Raw genomic sequence first — 17,959 nt, forward strand, 5'->3', positions numbered from 1 at the left:
CAGTTTGAAGCACTTCCCTCAATCTAACCCCTTCCTTCAATCTCTTTAAAAGTTTTGACTTCAAAGGTAATCTTTCTTGTGGGCTTCACTTCAGGGCATAGATTGGGAAAAATTGTAGCTCTACTCTGTCATGGCCCATATTTGAAATTATTCCAGGATAAGGTGGTTCTTAGGTCAGACCCTGCCTAAGGTCACTTTCTCTTTCCTTGTATTTCAGGAATTAATTCTACTTGCCTTTTATCCTGCCCCTTTCTCAGAGAGATAGATTGCTGAGCAATCTTTAGATTTGGTTAGAGCTGTTACCCTCTATTTGCTAAGAACAGCCTATAGGAAGGTGCATTTCTGTTTCTCACCTATGGGCTGGGCAATAATGTGCACAGCCTACAGTTTCCATTTTAAATGATGATTTAAAACAGTCATTTTATTGGCTTACCAAAAAGCTGTCCTTTCCCTTCCCTCGAATAATTTTCGGAACATTTCACAAGAGCAGTCTCGTCTTTCTGGGCAGCTTTCAAAGGGGCTTTACTAAAAGACATATGTGCAGTAGCTACATGGTCTAGCCATAATACATTCATTTCCCGATATAAGCTGAGGTTGCAAGAGATTTTTTCATCTTCTTTTGGTTCTGCTGTGGTTTCGGCAGTGCAGTAAATTCTTGCAAATAGTTTCTACTGAAATAAACAACTGGGAGGCTTATTTACAAGCCCCCTTGTGTAGCCGGTGATTCACTTTTTCCCATATTAAAAGTGACGTACTGGTGGCACAAGGGGCTTGTGAATAAGCTGCTGGGTGGTGCCTTGCTACCATGTCTAATTCCATTTTTTTCAATTTTGGGGCATATTTACAAACCCCTATCGCCACCACAAGTGACGTTGTAATGACGATAGGGGCCTCGCCTTATTTACAAGACAGCGTTAGGCCACTTAAAGTGGCTTAACGCTGCCTTGTAAATAAGGCACCATTTCACGCTGTGCTCAGCGTGAAAGGAGAGGGCAATGGATGTTGTGGTGGGCATTCCACCGCAACACCCATTGATTTTTAAGATGCCTACAATTTACAAAGCAAAAGCCAAAAGAAATGAGGGACTGAGTGTTGAACATTGCAAGCACTCACCCCCAGTCAACTGATCTGGGTTTAATCCATCACCGTTCTTTAGCCCACTCTGCCACCCAAGTTCAGACATGGCCATATGCAAATCAGTCTGACCCTGTACCTCATGGGAACAGTAGAGCCCGAACTGCCAAGCCATGTCTTCCCTGGAGCGGAAACAAGTTTCCTAGGACCGGTTTCTGGCATTTCAGCCGTCTCCAGCCAGGCTTGCTTGAATCCAATAGCAAAGTGAGCAAGGAACTCGTGTCTGAGCATACCCTACCAACTTATGGCCAACAAAACAAAAGCCAAAAGAAATGATGGACGGAGTGTTGAACATTGCAAGCACTCACCGCCAGTCAACTGATCTGGGTTTAATCCATCACTGTTCTTTAGCCCACTCTGCAACCCCAGTTCAGACATGGCTATATGCAAATCAGTCTGACCCTGTGCCTCATGGGAACAGTCCAGCCTGAACTGCCAAGCCATGGTTTCCCTGGACCGAAAACAAGCTTCCTAGGACCGGTTTCTGGCATTTCAGCCGTCTTCAGCCAGGCTTGCTTGAATCCAGTGGCAAAGTGAGCAAGGGACTCACGTCTGAGCATACCCTGCCAACTTATGGCGAACAAAGCAAAAGCCAAAAGAAATGATGGACGGAGTGTTGAACATTGCAAGCACTCACCCCCAGTCAACTGATCTGGGTTTAAACCATCACCGTTCTTTAGCCCACTCTGCCACCCCAGTTCAGACATGGCCATATGCAAATCAGTCTGACCCTGTGCCTCATGGGAACAGTCCAGCCCGAACTGCCAAGCCATGTCTTCCCTGGACCAGAAACAAGCTTCGTAGGACCGGTTTCTGGCATTTCAGCCGTCTGGCTTGGCAGTTCGGGCTGGACTGTTCCCATGAGGCACAGGGTCAGACTGATTTGCATATGGCCATGTCTGAACTGGGGTGGCAGAGTGGGCTAAAGAACGGTGATGGATTAAACCCAGATCTGTTGACTGGGTGTGAGTGTTTGATTGGTTCTGATGCTCCGTCCATCACCGCCCCCTTTTGTACCGCTTTGTTTGCCATAAGTTGGTAGGGTATGCTCAGACGTGAGTCCCTTGCTCACTTTACCACTGGCTTCAAGCAAGCCTAGCTGAAGACGGCTGAAATGCCAGAAACCGGATCTAGGAAGCTTGTTTCCAGTTCCGGGAAGACATGGCTTGGCAGTTTGGGCTAGACTGTTCCCATGAGGCACAGGGTCAAACTGATTTGCATATGGCTATATCTGAACTAGAGTGGGCTAAAGAACGGTGATGGATTAAACCCAGATCTGTTGACTGGGTGTGAGTGTTTGATTGGTTCTGATGCTCTGTCCATCACCACCCCCTTTTGTACTACAATTTACAAAGGCAGCGTAAATAGGAGGCAGAGCCAAAATTAGGACCAGGGAAAATCTGCTCTTAAATAGGCGAAATGAGGAGAAATGGTTTATTTCTCCTACTTTTTGCATTTTCCATGTGGGCTGCCTTGTGCAAATTACCTATGATTGTTTATCTACAGGAAGGTCCCCTTTCCTGTACATAAACAATCATTTAAAAAAAATGCCATTTTGCAACTTCTATGTGTGCTGCATTTAAAGATTGTTTGTGTGCACTAAGGTGCAAGGGTGCCTGCGTTGGTGCTAGACTGCTAAATTTAGTGCCAGCGCAGTGGGAAACGCAGGGCTGCACCTTATTCTTGTAAATATGATGCAGCCCTGCCTTTCAGAAGTTACTGAGCGTGTCCTTAAGCCAAGGAGGCTAATGACACGCTCTGCCACCTCATTGTAAATATCTTACTTGGTTTGACATATGCTCATGAAATAAGGGCTATGGCAAGGAAGAGAGACGAGTAGGTAATGACTTGGGGGCATATGTATCAAAATCCGTTATTGCGATTCTCAAATAGCAATTTTTTGAGAATCGCTATTTGAGAATCGCAAAACGGGATGTATTTAAAAATTCGCAAATATTTTGCGATTTCTTGTTATTCCTTAATTGCGATTAGCAAATTGCGAAATCGCAATTAAGGAATACCTTCCCATTCATTCCTATGGGCCAGGAGGCCCATAGGAATGAATGGGAAGTAATTCTCAATTTGCGATTCGCAATTAGAGAATCGCAAATTAAGAATAATTTCAAGGGTGCAAGGGTGTCATAAGGAAACCCTGATGGACCCCTGAAAATGAGCATGTGTGCGCATATGGCGCACATACATGCCCTAAGGGCATGTATGTGCGCCACATGGCACTTTGAAAAATGCCAAAAAGTGCATTTTTCAAAGAAATCGCAAATTACCACCAACATGAAGTTGGTGGTAATTTGCAATTTCTTAAGGAGAAATCGCACAACTTGGGTGCTTATTACATAGCATTGCTTACGCAAAATTAAGGAGTCGCAAAATTAGCGATTCCTTAATAATGCGATGCGAAAATGGCTCATATATCGCGTTTTGCGATTTTGTATTCGCAAACACTGTTTTTTTGTGAATCGCAGCGTTTGCGAATACAAAATCATTTGATACATATGCCCCTTAGTTACTTGCTGGTAATCTTTGATAGTCCGAATCACATCTTCCTCACCACAGTCCTGCATTAACACCTTCTCTCCCCGATTGTTTTTTTGTTTTTCAATATAAGTTTTGCTTCACAAGGTAATACAGGAAGCCTACAGTATAATCCCCGCCTATACGTCCCTGTAATATTAAGTTCTTGTGGGATCTTTATTGCTTGGGGCATAAGGGTTACTTTTTTCTGTATGGGTAAATGCTGTGCACGAGCCACAGAGTTCTCCTAAATTAACTACAGTGATGAGGACGATCATGGATTGGAGTAATAAAGTTTACCAGTAAGTAACCAAGGGGCATATCAACAAGGGCTTTATCTCTGCTTTTTTGGCTTTAAAAGCCAAAAAAGCAGAGATAAAACTAGCACCCTATCAACAACAGGGTGCTAACATGCAAATTCGCATGTTACCACCCTTTTACTCTACGCTTCCCCTTGCATCTCTAATGAGATGCAAAGGGGGCGTTCCAGAGTAAAATAATAGGAGAAATGTCGCTAAGCGACATTTCTCCTATTATCAAGAATATCGCTAACCCTGTTAGAGACAAAAAAAGCAGCGCTAACCGCGGTTAACGCTGCTTTTTTACGTCTGGTATTTTTCTGACTTAGCCATGATATCCTATGGAAGGTGGATATCATGGCTAAGTTTGCCTGTCCCTATCAACAAGCTAACGTGAGATTATCACTGGGTTTCCAGCGATAATCTCACGTTAGCCTGTTAGCGTGAGGATTTTTATCGCTATTGAGATAAGCGCTGCTAATAGCACGCTATCTCAGCTATAAAAATCCACGCTAGCCGGCGATAATTATCCTCACGCTAAGAGCGCTGAGCGATAATTATCGCCGGTTGTTGTTGATATGCCCCCAAGTAATTAACGTTATGAATCCTGTAATTGGGCCACATTTAATACTTGGTGAGCGACCCACTTGTCTGTCAGTTAAGCAGAATCCCTCACCTGCACTTCTTTGGGAGAGAACTGCCCGCCATATTTACAGATCCCTTCCTGCCTGACAGGAATCCATGTACTTTCAGTGCATCCTCATGTATGGCTGATGCATTGAATACATAAATTAATGCAGAGATGGAGCCATGTCATTTTGACATTCATTTACTGTCTCTCTGAAGCAAACTCCCAAAGAAGGAGTTAGCTTCAGAAAAACTAACAGAATGCCTTAAATAATGGACAAGAGGCAAAAATATCAAAGGTGGTAGCCAAGTCCTTTGTAGGCTGGGGCTACCACCATTGTTTATCAATTCAAATTACTGCTTAATTTGAGGAGATGAACGGAAGAGCTCAGTACTGGACCTCTATTTAGTACACCAGGAGAGGGGCAGATTCCATTCATGAACGCACTGAATGTGCAGAGCTCCAAAGGCATATGTTTTGCAAGACAGAACTCTTTCTACTGCAACAGCATTGCTAATTCGGAGTGACATATATACATTTTCTTTTAAGAATGGCACTACTCTTAAGAGAAAGTGGAAGTAGTGCCTGGGCTACACAAGGACATTCCAAGGCCCCAGCACATCACCAAAGAGAGAGAGCCATTAATTTGACAATTAAAGGCCGAGTAGAGTTATGGTAAACCAGCCTGGCAAATTTCTCTCTGCAAACCTTCCACTGAATCGTTCATTGATTTTGTACCTGGATGCTGGCTGATACAGTAGTGGGAATCTTATGCTTAGATTTAGATTTAGCACCCAGATAAAAGAAATATGAGCTCTCAGGTAATGCACTTTTTATTGAACTCTGGCACTTGTAGTTTGATGTGCATTATTAATTCTGGACCACAAATATCAAATGGAAAAAGCACTGTACAAACTCCTCACACCTGAGAAGCAAAATATCACGATCAACCCATCCCTGCATAAGCTTTGCATGCTACTTATTTTTACTATGTATAGGTTATTCCATGATGGTATGCAAACCCAGTGGACGATGAACAAAGCAATGTACATTGCAGTAAGGATGACATAATACCTAAACCAGATGAAAAACCGTGGGTATAGGACAGTGAGAAACGCCAGCTACAGGCAGGGAAGCAATTGAGCTACCGAGGAAATAGTTCGGCCCTGGCCCTTAAGGTTTTTTAACAGATTAAGTGCTACTTAAAATACAGAACCTTGTTTGTGAGATATACAAATGCTTGCTTAGATGAACAACATGAAATGTTGCACAGTCTCTTTCTAAAACATCTAATCAAATTTGCACAGAACAAATTCCCAAAAATATCACGTGCACCATTATATTCCAATGGCAACACTATTATCTTTCCACATATTTTGCTCTTAATAAATAGGCAAAATGGACTAGATACTTGAATCACCCAAATATGCTTTTACTGACTTTGCGGGGTCTATATATTGATTAGTGCCATAAAGGAACACTATATTACAAGTGAAAAATAATTTATTTAACTTCGGTAATACCTTATCTGGTAGAGAAAATATCTAGCCGCAGATTCCTTACCTTTAAATTCCCCAGTCAGACTGTGGGCCTCATTTACCATATTTTGACGTAGAACAGCGCCACAAGCCTTTCTGCTGTGGTGCCCTATGGCAAAAGAAAAGGGTATGAATGCACTGTATCTATCAGAAACAGCACATTCCTGTCCTGTTTCCCAGCGCTGGCACTCAATCGGCTGCCATGCGCAAAACACAGGCACCCTTGCACCATGGTGTAAGGGTGTCTGCATTGTGGGAATTATTGTTTTGTTCAGGAAGGGTATTCCTCCTTCTATGTGTGCTGCAAAAGGCAGCACACATAGAAAGAGGGAAAAACGAGCCTACCCTATGACTTTTCAAGGCAAATTTGCAGAGCCATGAAGTGTACTGACACTGGTGTGTTTGAAAATTAGGGCCCTAAAAGAGAGCAGCCCTGACCCTAGAAACCTGTCTGCAGTGCGAGGAGGATGGGTGGGTCGGTAAGGAATATGCAACTAGATATTGTCTCTACCATTTAAGGCGTTACCGAAAGTAAGTAAATTGTTCATCTGATAGGGACATCTAGCTGCAGATTCCTTACCTTTGAATAGATAGGCAACCAATACCATCCCTTGAGGAGGTACTGTGGACAAATTTTAGACTAAAAAGTCCTGCAGGACAGAACGGGCAAAATGGTCATTCCTGCAGATCTGACTGTCCAGGTAGTAACGCTTGGTAACCGTGTGCAGAGATGACCACGCTGCTGTCTGACAGATATCCAGGACTGGGACACCACATGCTAACGCAGTGGTAGCAGCTTTAGCTCTGATGGAATGAGCCCTTAAACCTTCAGAAGGCTGTTTCTTTGCCAGAGAGTAGCAAATCTTGCTGCAGAGAATGACCCATCAAGAGATGGTCCTTTTCTGCACCGCCCGACCTTTCTTCGCACCAACATACCGCACGATGAGCTGGTCATCCACCCAGAACTCTCTTATGCGGTCAATGTAGAACGACAACGCTCTTTTTAGATGATGGAGTGGCTCCTCTTCTTTAGAGGGATGCAGAGTAGCATTGAAAGTGGGCAAGGTGACAGATTGTTCCACATGGCATGGTGTTACCACTTTCGGGAGGAATGAAAGGGGAGGTGGGAACATATGTAGAAGGCCTTTCAGGAATCTATGTACAATGGATGCCTTAAATAAATAGGGTTGGTCTGGTAGCCCCAGGAAAGCAGAAAGCTACCCTTTCATGGTGCCCAGAGCAGAGACCTGCTGGGCAAGAGTCAGAATAAAAAGCAAAACATCAGAAAGTGAGGCAGAAAGAGGGCCAATAGACTTTTCTGTACAATATTTTACAAATTTCTTTCATTGGCAGGTATATTGGTGGAGGGATGCCAATCTGCCAGAATAACATTACAAACTTTGGGAGGAAGGTCAATTTGTGCTGCTCAATCTCAATGCAATAAGGCAAAGAGTTGACAGGTTCGGGTGGAGGACCCTCCCCTACCGCTGTAACAGAAGATCCTCCCAAAGGGGCAGCCTGATCAGAGGATCAATGCTCATTTGTAGAAGCTGAGGATACCAGACTCTCAATACCCAGTCTGACGCCACAAAGATGACTTGGGACCAGTCATTCCCGATCTTGTTGAGAACTCTGGGCAGGAGTAGTATGGGTGGAAAGGCGTACAGAAGACCTGAGCTCCACTCAAGCCATAAAGAGTGAAAACTCCAGAAAACAAAACTGCTAACATTGCACGTTCTCGGCAGAGAAGGATCTCCCCACTGCTGAAAGAGATCTTTCACCAGCTCCGGATGCCACTCGTGATCCGCTAGGCATCAACGGCTGAGTTTGTCTGCCCTGGTATTCAGGGAACCTGCCAGGTGTTGAACCACCAGAGAAATGCCCTGCTTTTCCAGCCATGTCCAGAGATGCAGGGCCTCTTGACAAATGGCCCATGACACCACTCTGCCGTTTGTTGCAGTACCACATGGTAGGAGTGTAGAAAAGAGCCATTTATGTGGATGGTTACCCCCCACTTTTTACCTGACTTGATGCACTTTGACTTGGTGTGCCCTGGGTCCCTGCCAATCAGGTTCCCATGGCCTGTGTTCTTTCACAAACCTGTACCTTTGTACCCACAATTGGCACATCTCTGACCCGCTCGTGGGCACCGGGAGCGTCGGCATTGGCAAGGGTCTTGCTTCAATGCCTCAGAAAGAAAGAAGGGGATTGGGAAAACTGGAAAGGGCACGGGCATGGGAGGTTCTGATGGAGGAGCTGAGGGACAAGGACGCTGGATCGGAAACCACCACCCCTGAAAGATCCCCACGACAGGGAATCCCCCAGAGACAGGGCCAGGAGGGGAGGGGAGAGCAGGCACCAGGAGATGAGGACCGATAGGACCCCATGCACTGAGGAGGGTTTGAGGTACTTCAGGACGGCTGAGGGTTAGAGATGCACACAATGAGAAGTGAGAGAAGTGATCACAGGAAGATATCCGGTAGTTATAGGAGACAGCAGTGCTGGGGGTGGAGGGAGGGGGTAGAGGATAAGCTTCAGTTTTGGGGTTGGGGGGAGAGAGGGTAGGGGGGGATAAGAAGGCAGTTTAGACTTGGAATTGTAATGCAGTACCAGAGACAATTGTAATGCATGAAGCAAGTGTATGTACAAACAGTGCGGGAGACCACATACGTTATCGTACAATTTATTTATTTACCACAGGGATACTGTGTGATGAGAGAAATATGTAAAAGGCAATAACATTTGTTAAAAAAAAAATGCTGCAGAAAGAAAATTTCTGACATCAGCATGCAGATGTTGCACCTATATATGTGATGAGGACGTTAGTTCCGGCGCCAATGACGCCACGCAGAGCCAACCAATGTCACCTACCAGCGTGCAGGGGTACTGCTCAAGGAAAAATCTTCCCGATCTAGTCTGACACCTGGAGAATTCAAAGGTAAGCAATCTGCGCTAGATGTCTCTATCAGATTATTCACATACCGCCTTCTTTAATCTAGAGTAACTCAAAACTCTAGAACAAACTTTCCCCTTTATTTTTATCTAATCCATTTTTTTTTTAAATCCTGTATATACCCATTTCAAATATTTGTTTAATTTCCTTGCTGATGTAAAGCCAATTGGTGCCAGGCATGTGTCAAACCCCAACTATCTTCTCTGCAAGGACTTTAATGCTAAGTTGATGCTCAACTACAATTCACAGGTGTGGGGTCAGGAGTGTTATGATCTCCCTTGGGGTAAACCAGACAGTAGAGGGGAGGAACTGAGTGGGTATATTGTTGAACATGATCTTGTTGACCTCATGGAATTGTTTAATAACTGGGAGTCATTGGCTTCTTTTTACTCTGTATAGATTATATATTAGCAACTAGAAGGCTATCAGCATGGATTTCATTTGGTGCAGTTTGCGTGGCAGATTAGGGGTGATCACAATGCTCTGCATGTTGAAGGACAGATCCCATGGCTTAAAGTGGCACTACCAAAGGCACATATTTCCATTTCTCAGCACTCTAGGGACGGTCTAAGGCTAGTGTGGCATTTGGAGGACACAGCTGCACCCTTAGCTGCTTTGTTGAAATCGCATTCAGCAATATTCTGTCTCTTTGTGTTGGAGGATAAGGAGGTCGAAATGCTATCTCACTATGAAACCCTAAGCATAAAAGTTAGGCAGTTTCTGTTACAACTGATTAGGAGTGGACAGATGAATCCTCGTTGGTTTGACATTCACTGCTCACTAGCTAACCAAAGGTTGAGAAAGGCACTCTCTGCTACCCCGAAAGATCCTACTGTGGTGTGGAAAGCCTGCAAGATTTACAAAACCACTTTGAGGATGAGAAAGACCACTCTAAATCATAGGGACTGGGAACTCTTGGAAAGTTCAGCACTTGCCAAGATCAATAAAATATTATGGGACTTAGTTAATAAGATTAAAAAAAGGGAATCTCCATCCAATCCCCTCTTGAACTGTAAAGTCCCATGTTCTGAATGGGTTACTCACTTCAGAGCTATATACCACTCAATAGAAAAAGACTGCTTGGGGGACCTAAAAAGGATCAAATTGTTGCACTCTGTAACTTTGCAGGTTACCCTCTAGGAAGTCACCCAGGCGGCCATTAGGCACAGCCCAAAAGGAAAAGCACAGAGACCGGATAAGGTCCCAGTGGACCTAATTAAATCTAATACTGATATAAAGGGCCCCCTGTTAACAAACCTTTTCTATAACTATTTATGTAGTAGGATCTCCAGCTCTTGGGTTTTTCTCACTATAGTCCCTAATTTTAAGAAAGGGGATCGCCTGTTGCTAAAATGCTTTTGCGCCATTTCAATTATCGATAGCTCAATTAAGATCATCGGTCGGGTGATTTTTAACCGTTTGAAAATATGGGTTAATCATAATAACATTTTGTGCCCCTTTCAATCTGAGTTTTGCCATGGGGTGGGTAAAATGGAACCGTGCTCAAATTATAAATCTTATTATTGGCAAGAATACTATAGTTTAGCGCTGACTGCTCTACTTGGCTTTTATGGACTTATCAACGGCATTTGATTGTGTCAAAAATACTAAATTGTGGTTGATGCTGTTGGATCCTGCCGTTGAGGTTGCATTAGTGAATATTCTACACTCGCCCCATGAGAACTTCACAGTGAAGGTTTGGTTTGGCCCAGCTGGAGAACTGTCTGACTCCTTCCCCCTAGCTCAAGGGGTGTGCCAAGTATGCATTTTCGACCCACTTTTTTTGTTATCTATATTAACAATTTGTGCCCTACACTAGCTAACACAACTAGTGACATCCCAATGGTGTCTGGAATTTCTGTACCAGTTTTTGCTCTACTCAGACGATGAGGAACTCATGGCACAGACCCCAGGGGCATTGGGTACACTGGTGGAATCCTGTATATCTTTTATTGGTGATCTGGACTTGGCAACCAATTTTGCGAAGTCGAAGTAGAACATATGGCACATGGGCTGGGTAAGGAACATTTATCCAAATCAATGGTGAAGGGGCATTCACTTGGCACTGTGAATGATTTTAACTATGTAGGGGTTGTCTTTAATAATGCAGGATCCTGACAACTGCAGATCCGCTGTCCTTGACTGCAGTTATGTGGGTTAGTGGGGTTATTGTTCAGCATGCCACAGACTGTTCTGCTCTTTCTGAACATTTATAACGCTCAATGCATTTCAGCAGCAGTTTATGGCGCTTGGATCTGGGGACATCATAACGTTGAGTGTCTGCAGACCGAGGAAAACCCAATCTGTAGGGATCTCATGCATCTGTAGTCCTCAGCCGCGGTCCGTGCAGGTAACAGCGGCGGGGCCGTGCAAAAGGGGGATTTTGAAGGATGATGCAGAGGGAAAATTAAATAAATAAATATTTCGTCCCTCGAAATCCCCCCTTACACGGCCCCACCGCCCCACCGTTGTTACCTGCATGGACCGTGGCTGGTAGCCCTCCAGTTCTCATTCCATTATCCATTCAGAACTTAACCTGCAGTATATATTGGATAAGGTGAAGTTGGCCTCTCTTTTAGGCTAACATTGAGGCAAGTGTAAACAGGGACATCATTTCAGATTGCCTCAAATTGGATAAAGACTCCTCAATCCCTTGGTTGGCCAATGTCCAAAACTGTTTTATAGCATTGAGAGTACAGGCCTCTTTTATTCACGTTGCCCTATATAAAAAATCTGATACAATGCCGGTGAAGCTTTGCTTCTTAAAGCTCTGTCATTTGCAAAGACTGAACTCCGAATCTGGTAAATAAATCGGCTCAGGATTATCTTGCACTCTTTGAGCCCGTATTGTATTTAAATACTGTGGTTCCATTTTGGGAGAGATCCCTACTTTTTTGTTTCTGGGCTGATATTGTGTGGCGTTTAATGCGCTTTTCGCAGCAGACTCTGAATCACTTTATGTTTTTTGGCAAATTTTATAAACCCTTTTTACAATTTTTTACTAAGCCAATTTACAAATCCTTGAGACTCAGGAAATGCAGGTATGTTTCGAATTATCTACAGTTTGTTTGTTGCGGTGTCTGTTCCTTTCTGTAAGCTGCGGTGAGGTGTAGAAAAGGTAAACAATGTTTACCACAAAACCTTTTCCCCGCAGGTAATTACAACGCGGTCGTTACAACGACTGCGTTGTAATTCCGCATACTATTACTCCCCAAGTCGGAACAACGATTTGCGGAGGGGGGGGAGAACGTGTTGGATTTAAAATCCAACACCTTCCCTACTGTCCGCACAGACTCGAGTTGGAATAGTAAATTATACTATTCCAATATCCAGCGTCCTCCTTCCGCAAGTCGTTGTTACGACTTGCAGGGTAATGGTAAGCAGAATTACAACACCGTCGTTGTAACAATCGCGTTGTTATTCCCTGCGGGGAAAAAGACTGCGTGATTAACAGGTATATTCGTAGAAAATAAAGGGAGGGTTTTTGCAATATCTATTTTTAACGTTAGGAAGGGGCTAACTGAGTCGAGCCATTCTCTTTGATAGGAGCGGGGGTCTGAGAACTTACAGTCCCAGTGGAAACGTATTGGTCATCGTGGAGTGTTTAGCTTACCTGGTCTAAGACTTCTGTGACATCCATTAAGGGCGTCTGTTTTCCAGATTGTATTGCGCTAAATCTTAACGCTGATGAGGACATGAGATTGTATTACAGTTTATTTATGTTTTATTTATGTATCTTTTATGGCTACTGGTGTGCTGAATAAAGCGATCTGAATTTGCACATACAACCTTCTTTAATCTAGAATAGCTCAAAATTCTAGAAACAACTTTCCCTAAATAATAAATACAGTTAATTGAGCCTGATATTGCATGTGCATATGCACATGCAGCCTTCTTTAAACCAGAGCAGCTCAACCCTATGGAAACTACTTTCCCTAAAAGAACAAGTACTGGCACCCTAATTAAAACACACACTTCCAAAGTGGCAGTAGTGGTGGTGGTAGTGTTAGTGGTGATGACTGTGGAAGCAACGGTGATACTGGTAGTAGTGATGGTGGTGGCTGTGGAAGTCATAATAGTAGTGGTGTTACTGGTAGTGGTGACGATAGCAGTGGTGGTTATTATGATGTAACAATCTTCATGATAATTATGCTGATGGTAGAGTGCTAGTAGTAATGTGGCAGTTGTGGTAATGGTAAAGGTGGTAATAAACGTGGTAGTGTTGATAACTGTGGATGTAATGGTGATGGTATTGGCGGTGCTGGCAGTGGTGGTAAATGTGAGAGTGGTAATGCTGGACGTGTGATGGTAACTGTAGAGGTGATGTTAATGGTAGTATGGTAATGGTGGCCATGGTGATAATAGCGGTGATAGTGGCAATAGTGGCAGTAATGGTGAGGGTATGAGAAAGTAATGGTGGTGGCAATGGCAGTAGTAGTACTGGTCGTGGTGTGGTTGTAGTGGCAATGGGGTGGTGGTGATGGTAGGGGTTGTTGTGTTAGTGGCAGTAATAGTTATGTTAATGTTGCAGTTGGTAACAGTGGTGGTGATGCTAATAGTAGTATATATAAAGATTTTGATGATAGTTCTCCGTGGTCTATGAGACCATAGGACAACTAATCTATCTGTGGCCATGATACTTTGAGTTACAGTTGGCAGGTACTGCATCCAGCTCAGTTACCAAGTACTACCTTTTTAGTCAATGCTTACCCTTGGATGGTGTATGATGTAGGATGTCAGACAGAAACAACACACAGAGAAGAAGCAGTACAATATATTTTACAGTGTTATTTCTTTTAAAACCTTATAAACAACTTGTACACTTCTTAAGTTCAACAGACTAGTAAAACATGCTGTTACACATATGGTGACTTTTGTTTATTTAAATAAACTAGCACAAGTGTTAGGGCACTCCCTGAACTCTCTCATGGGCACAAAAAAGCAACAGTAGCTGCATCAGAATAAAAACGTAGACTAAGCGTAGTATCTGATCTGCGTGAGCACGGGAGAACATTCGGTACAATGCCAGTGCTGTCTCTCGCCGGGAAAAAGGCAACGAGACAAGACCACAGACAACAGTCATTTATGGTAGTCCGCGGGTGCAGGAATAGAGGCTGTTCAGCAGAGCACAAACATAGGGATGCGGTGTAACTGTGTGAAAGCCACACTCATATCAGACAGAAACAGAAAGGGTCAGATTTCAGGGAGGAGAAGGGGAACTCTGGCAGGGCGAGTCATAGTAGCAATTTACTCTACAGGTTTCATTAACTTTCTGCTAGTTAAAATTTCAGCCAGCTGGTATGTTGGTTCTTGACTTCTCACATGAAAAACAGAAAGAAGTCAGGAAGTGGCCCTCTCACTCACGGATTCTGTTAGAAAAGGGGGTCTCTAGTTGGCAGAGGTAGGTACCTTTGTCCAAATAGGGACCCTTGCTACTAGTCATGGTAAGGGGGGTACACTCCTAAAACAACCCCTGCTCACTCCCTTGGTAGCTTGGCACGAGCAGGCAGGCTTATCTCAGAGGCAGTGTCTAAAGCATTTGTGAACACCTACAGTAATACAGTAAAAAACACTACAAATGGACACCACACCAGTTTAGAAAAATAGAAAATCGTTATCTAAACCAACACGACCAAATACGATAAAAATCCAACATACAATAGTATAAAATAGTACTTGTGCAAAATAACCTTTACATTGCAGGAAAATCAATAAAAAACTGTTATTCTGACTCGGTAGTTTCTCCTGGGGCTACCGCGATGCTGCATACGAGTCTAAAAATTCCAGGCCACCGCGTCGATATGAGGCAGCTAAAGCGCCAACAGACACTGACACAGTAACTTTCTTGTTGCGACCAACACGTCGGTGCGGGTCGTTCAGGGCAAACGTTGCGGTTGCGTTGTGAAGCGGTGCGTTGCGGCGGGCGGTGTCCTCACGATGCGGTGCAGGCAGTGGCTCATTGATGGAGTTGGTGAGACCAGTGCTTGCGTTGAAGGGTGCTCGCTGCAGTGCTGGCAGGTCACGTGTGGAAACGGAGCCGGTCGATGTTCCAGTCGGGCAGTGAAGGAGTCGGTGACGTCCTTGCAGCTTGTAGTGAAGCTTTGCGGCATGCGGAGCCCACAGGACGCGGAGCAAGCAGCGACTTGTTGACAGAGTCGGTGAGACCAGGGTTGCGTTGTGAAGCGAGGCGTCGCTCTCGGCAGTGCTTTCAGGACACCAAATCCAGACAGAGTCGGTTAGCCTTTTCTTCTGCGGAGATGGTCAGAGAGAGTGCCCACAGACACGGTGAGGTCTTTGCTGTTCCTGACACCTCTAGAACAAGTGGCAAGCTCAGTTTCAAGCCCTAGGAGATCTTTTCTTCAAGCAGGGGACACAGCAAGCAGCAAAATCCTTTTCTTCTTTCCTTGGCACAAGCAGCCACTGCAGGCCAACAACAGACAGCAAACAGCACAGGGGCAGTATTCCTCCTCAGCTTCTCCGGCTCTTCTCCTTGGCAAAGGTTCCTCTTGATTTCCCAGAAGTGATCTGAAAGTCTGGGGTCTAGGCCCCTATTTTTATACACCAAAATCCTTTGTTCTCTGAGTGTAGAGAGTGTCTGTACCCAGCCAAAACTAGTTATGTCCTCACAGGTGCAGCTTCCTGGCAGGAGGTGGAGACAGCAATGTTAAAGGCAGACCGGGCTCATTCAGGTGAAAAGGAAATCTCCCCCCCCCTACTCTAAATGCAGCCCAGGTCTACTCAGCCCAGCCCTGACTCGTCAGACTTCTGGAGCCATTGCCCCTCTTCAGCCCCTGTCATACAAAAGCCAGACTTGCAATACACAAACCTAGCAGAGGCACACTGGATGGTTAGTCAAGAAAATACCTACTTTCTAAAAGTGGTATTTTCAAACACAGGATGTAAAAATCCCCCTCACTAAAAGATGCATTTTAACATTCTGCGTTCAGGCATACTAAACTGTTTTTCTACCTTGTTCCCAGGGCCAGTTATGATTATAAGATGTTATTAATAAACTCCCCATTCTGTCCTAAGGGAACAGGTAGCCTTGCAATAGTGAAAAATGAAATTGGCAGTATTTCACTATCAGGACATGCCACACACATCAGGGCATGTTCTACCTTTCACATACAATGCAGCCTGCCCAAAGGGGTACCTTGGGCCTACCTTATGGGTGACTAATAAGTAGAAAAGAGACGGTTTAGGGACTGGCAAGTGTGTGCACTTGCCAAGTCGACATGGCAGTCCCAGACTACACACAGGCTCTGCAATGGCAGGCCAGAGTTACATTTTACAGGTTGCTTCTGTGGGTGGCACAATCAGTGCTGCAGCCCACTAGCAGCATTTTATTTAAAGGCCCTGAGCACACACAGTGCACTATACTAGAGTCTGACAAGTAAATCAAATATGCCAATCATGGAATCACTAATTCATAAAAACAATTCACAAAGGGAGAACTTGCACTTTGGCACTGAGCAGCAGTGGCAAAGTGACCAATGCATCTAGACCAGCAAAATGAAGTCCAACACACAGCAAAAAAACAGGAGGCAAATGCAAAAAATGCAGGGGAGACCCACGCCACTGGTGCCAGGTCTAACAGATTCTGTCTAGGCAGCAGTAATAGGGCTCTGGCCTTTGCAAAGTTATTCACAAATATGTACGCACAGCGCCAGAGGATATAGATGGGCCTGTACCATGGCTTGAATAGGACCAGTTCACAGCATGACAGGCAGTTTACCTTGTTCTTCTCTTTACATGACAGCAGCAGCATGTCCTTTTAATCGGCCCTGGAGTATAGGCCCTGATCCTTCAGTAGAGTCAGCCAACTCATCTTGTCCAAGCCTTTACTCTGTATTCAAGTGCAGAGCTCATTGCAAAATCCAATCACCCCTGCAATGCCACGCTGTTTTTAATCCTAGCACAGGGATGCTCGATTAAATAATTTTTTGTGAACCCAGGAGTTTATATCACTTTTTATTATCTTACTCTGCTGCACTCAACATCCTTGGCTCCTCGTTTGGGTATTTAGAATATACCTCTTAGGGAAGGGGGTTGTAGCCCATATCGTGACTAGGCATCACGATACTAGGAGGTTCTCTAATGATGAAGCACCTTTGGGTGGGTGAGGGAGACCACCCTATAACCCTATAAAAGGGATGCTCCTTTGTCATTACGGGTACAACACATTTCTCAAATCTTCTCCAAGGAGTTTTAAACTAGAGAGAACATTAAAACCTAAGCATAGGAAAATGGGTTATTTCATGGTGTGTACATCAGATGGACAGAAGGAAAATATTTTTTTATATATTTGAGTCTATAGTTGGCACGATTTTTCTAAATGCTAGTTTATTCACAAAATAATTTTGTTATTCAATAACAAATGGAAATAATGTTCTGCATGTTCAACAGATGTCAATCCAGCCAATAAAAGCCAAGCTTGACATATGAATCTTAGCTCACTGTGCCAGGCAGAGTCATATTACACACAATATGCTATAGTTCATAATTAAGCACATCAAGGTCTCAATCTTGCTTTACTCTTCGAAGATGGTCACTTAAGATCGGAACACCCGCAAAAACATTTGGCAGAAAAAGGCGCTTAGCGTGATAAAGAGCAAACACCAAAACAAACCATATTTATTTACCTGTTTCCAGATGTCAAATTGAGTCGATTTATCTCTTCATTGATGTTTTCAAGATTTTTATCGGCTGTTCTACAGAAAAGAGGCTTCTCAACTAAAGCAAGAAGAGAATATAAATGTTGGTTAAAACTCAGTTCTCAATCGCTTCAATTAAGTTTTAGAGTTCAGTTGTGGCCTTTCATCTGTGTTTCTGCACTGGTGGTGCTTCTAAAAAATATACAGACTGAGGCCGAGTTTAC

The 17,959-nt window shown here is 44.0% G+C and overlaps 1 protein-coding gene across 1 annotated transcript in view; it reads right to left on the minus strand.

The window, feature by feature from the left end:
* The window catches only part of TEX14 (testis expressed 14, intercellular bridge forming factor), a 1,549,829-nt gene that overhangs the window by 313,764 nt on the left and 1,218,106 nt on the right, over positions 1-17,959 (minus strand). Inside the window, exon 21 of the mRNA XM_085647123.1 lies at positions 17,724-17,814. Within this exon, the coding sequence (XP_085503249.1) occupies positions 17,724-17,814 (91 nt within the window). The remainder of the gene's footprint in view (positions 1-17,723; positions 17,815-17,959) is intronic.

Source organism: Triturus cristatus, chromosome 3_2, assembly GCF_964204655.1.
Source record: "Triturus cristatus chromosome 3_2, aTriCri1.1, whole genome shotgun sequence".
NCBI classification, from domain to species: Eukaryota; Metazoa; Chordata; class Amphibia; order Caudata; family Salamandridae; genus Triturus; species Triturus cristatus.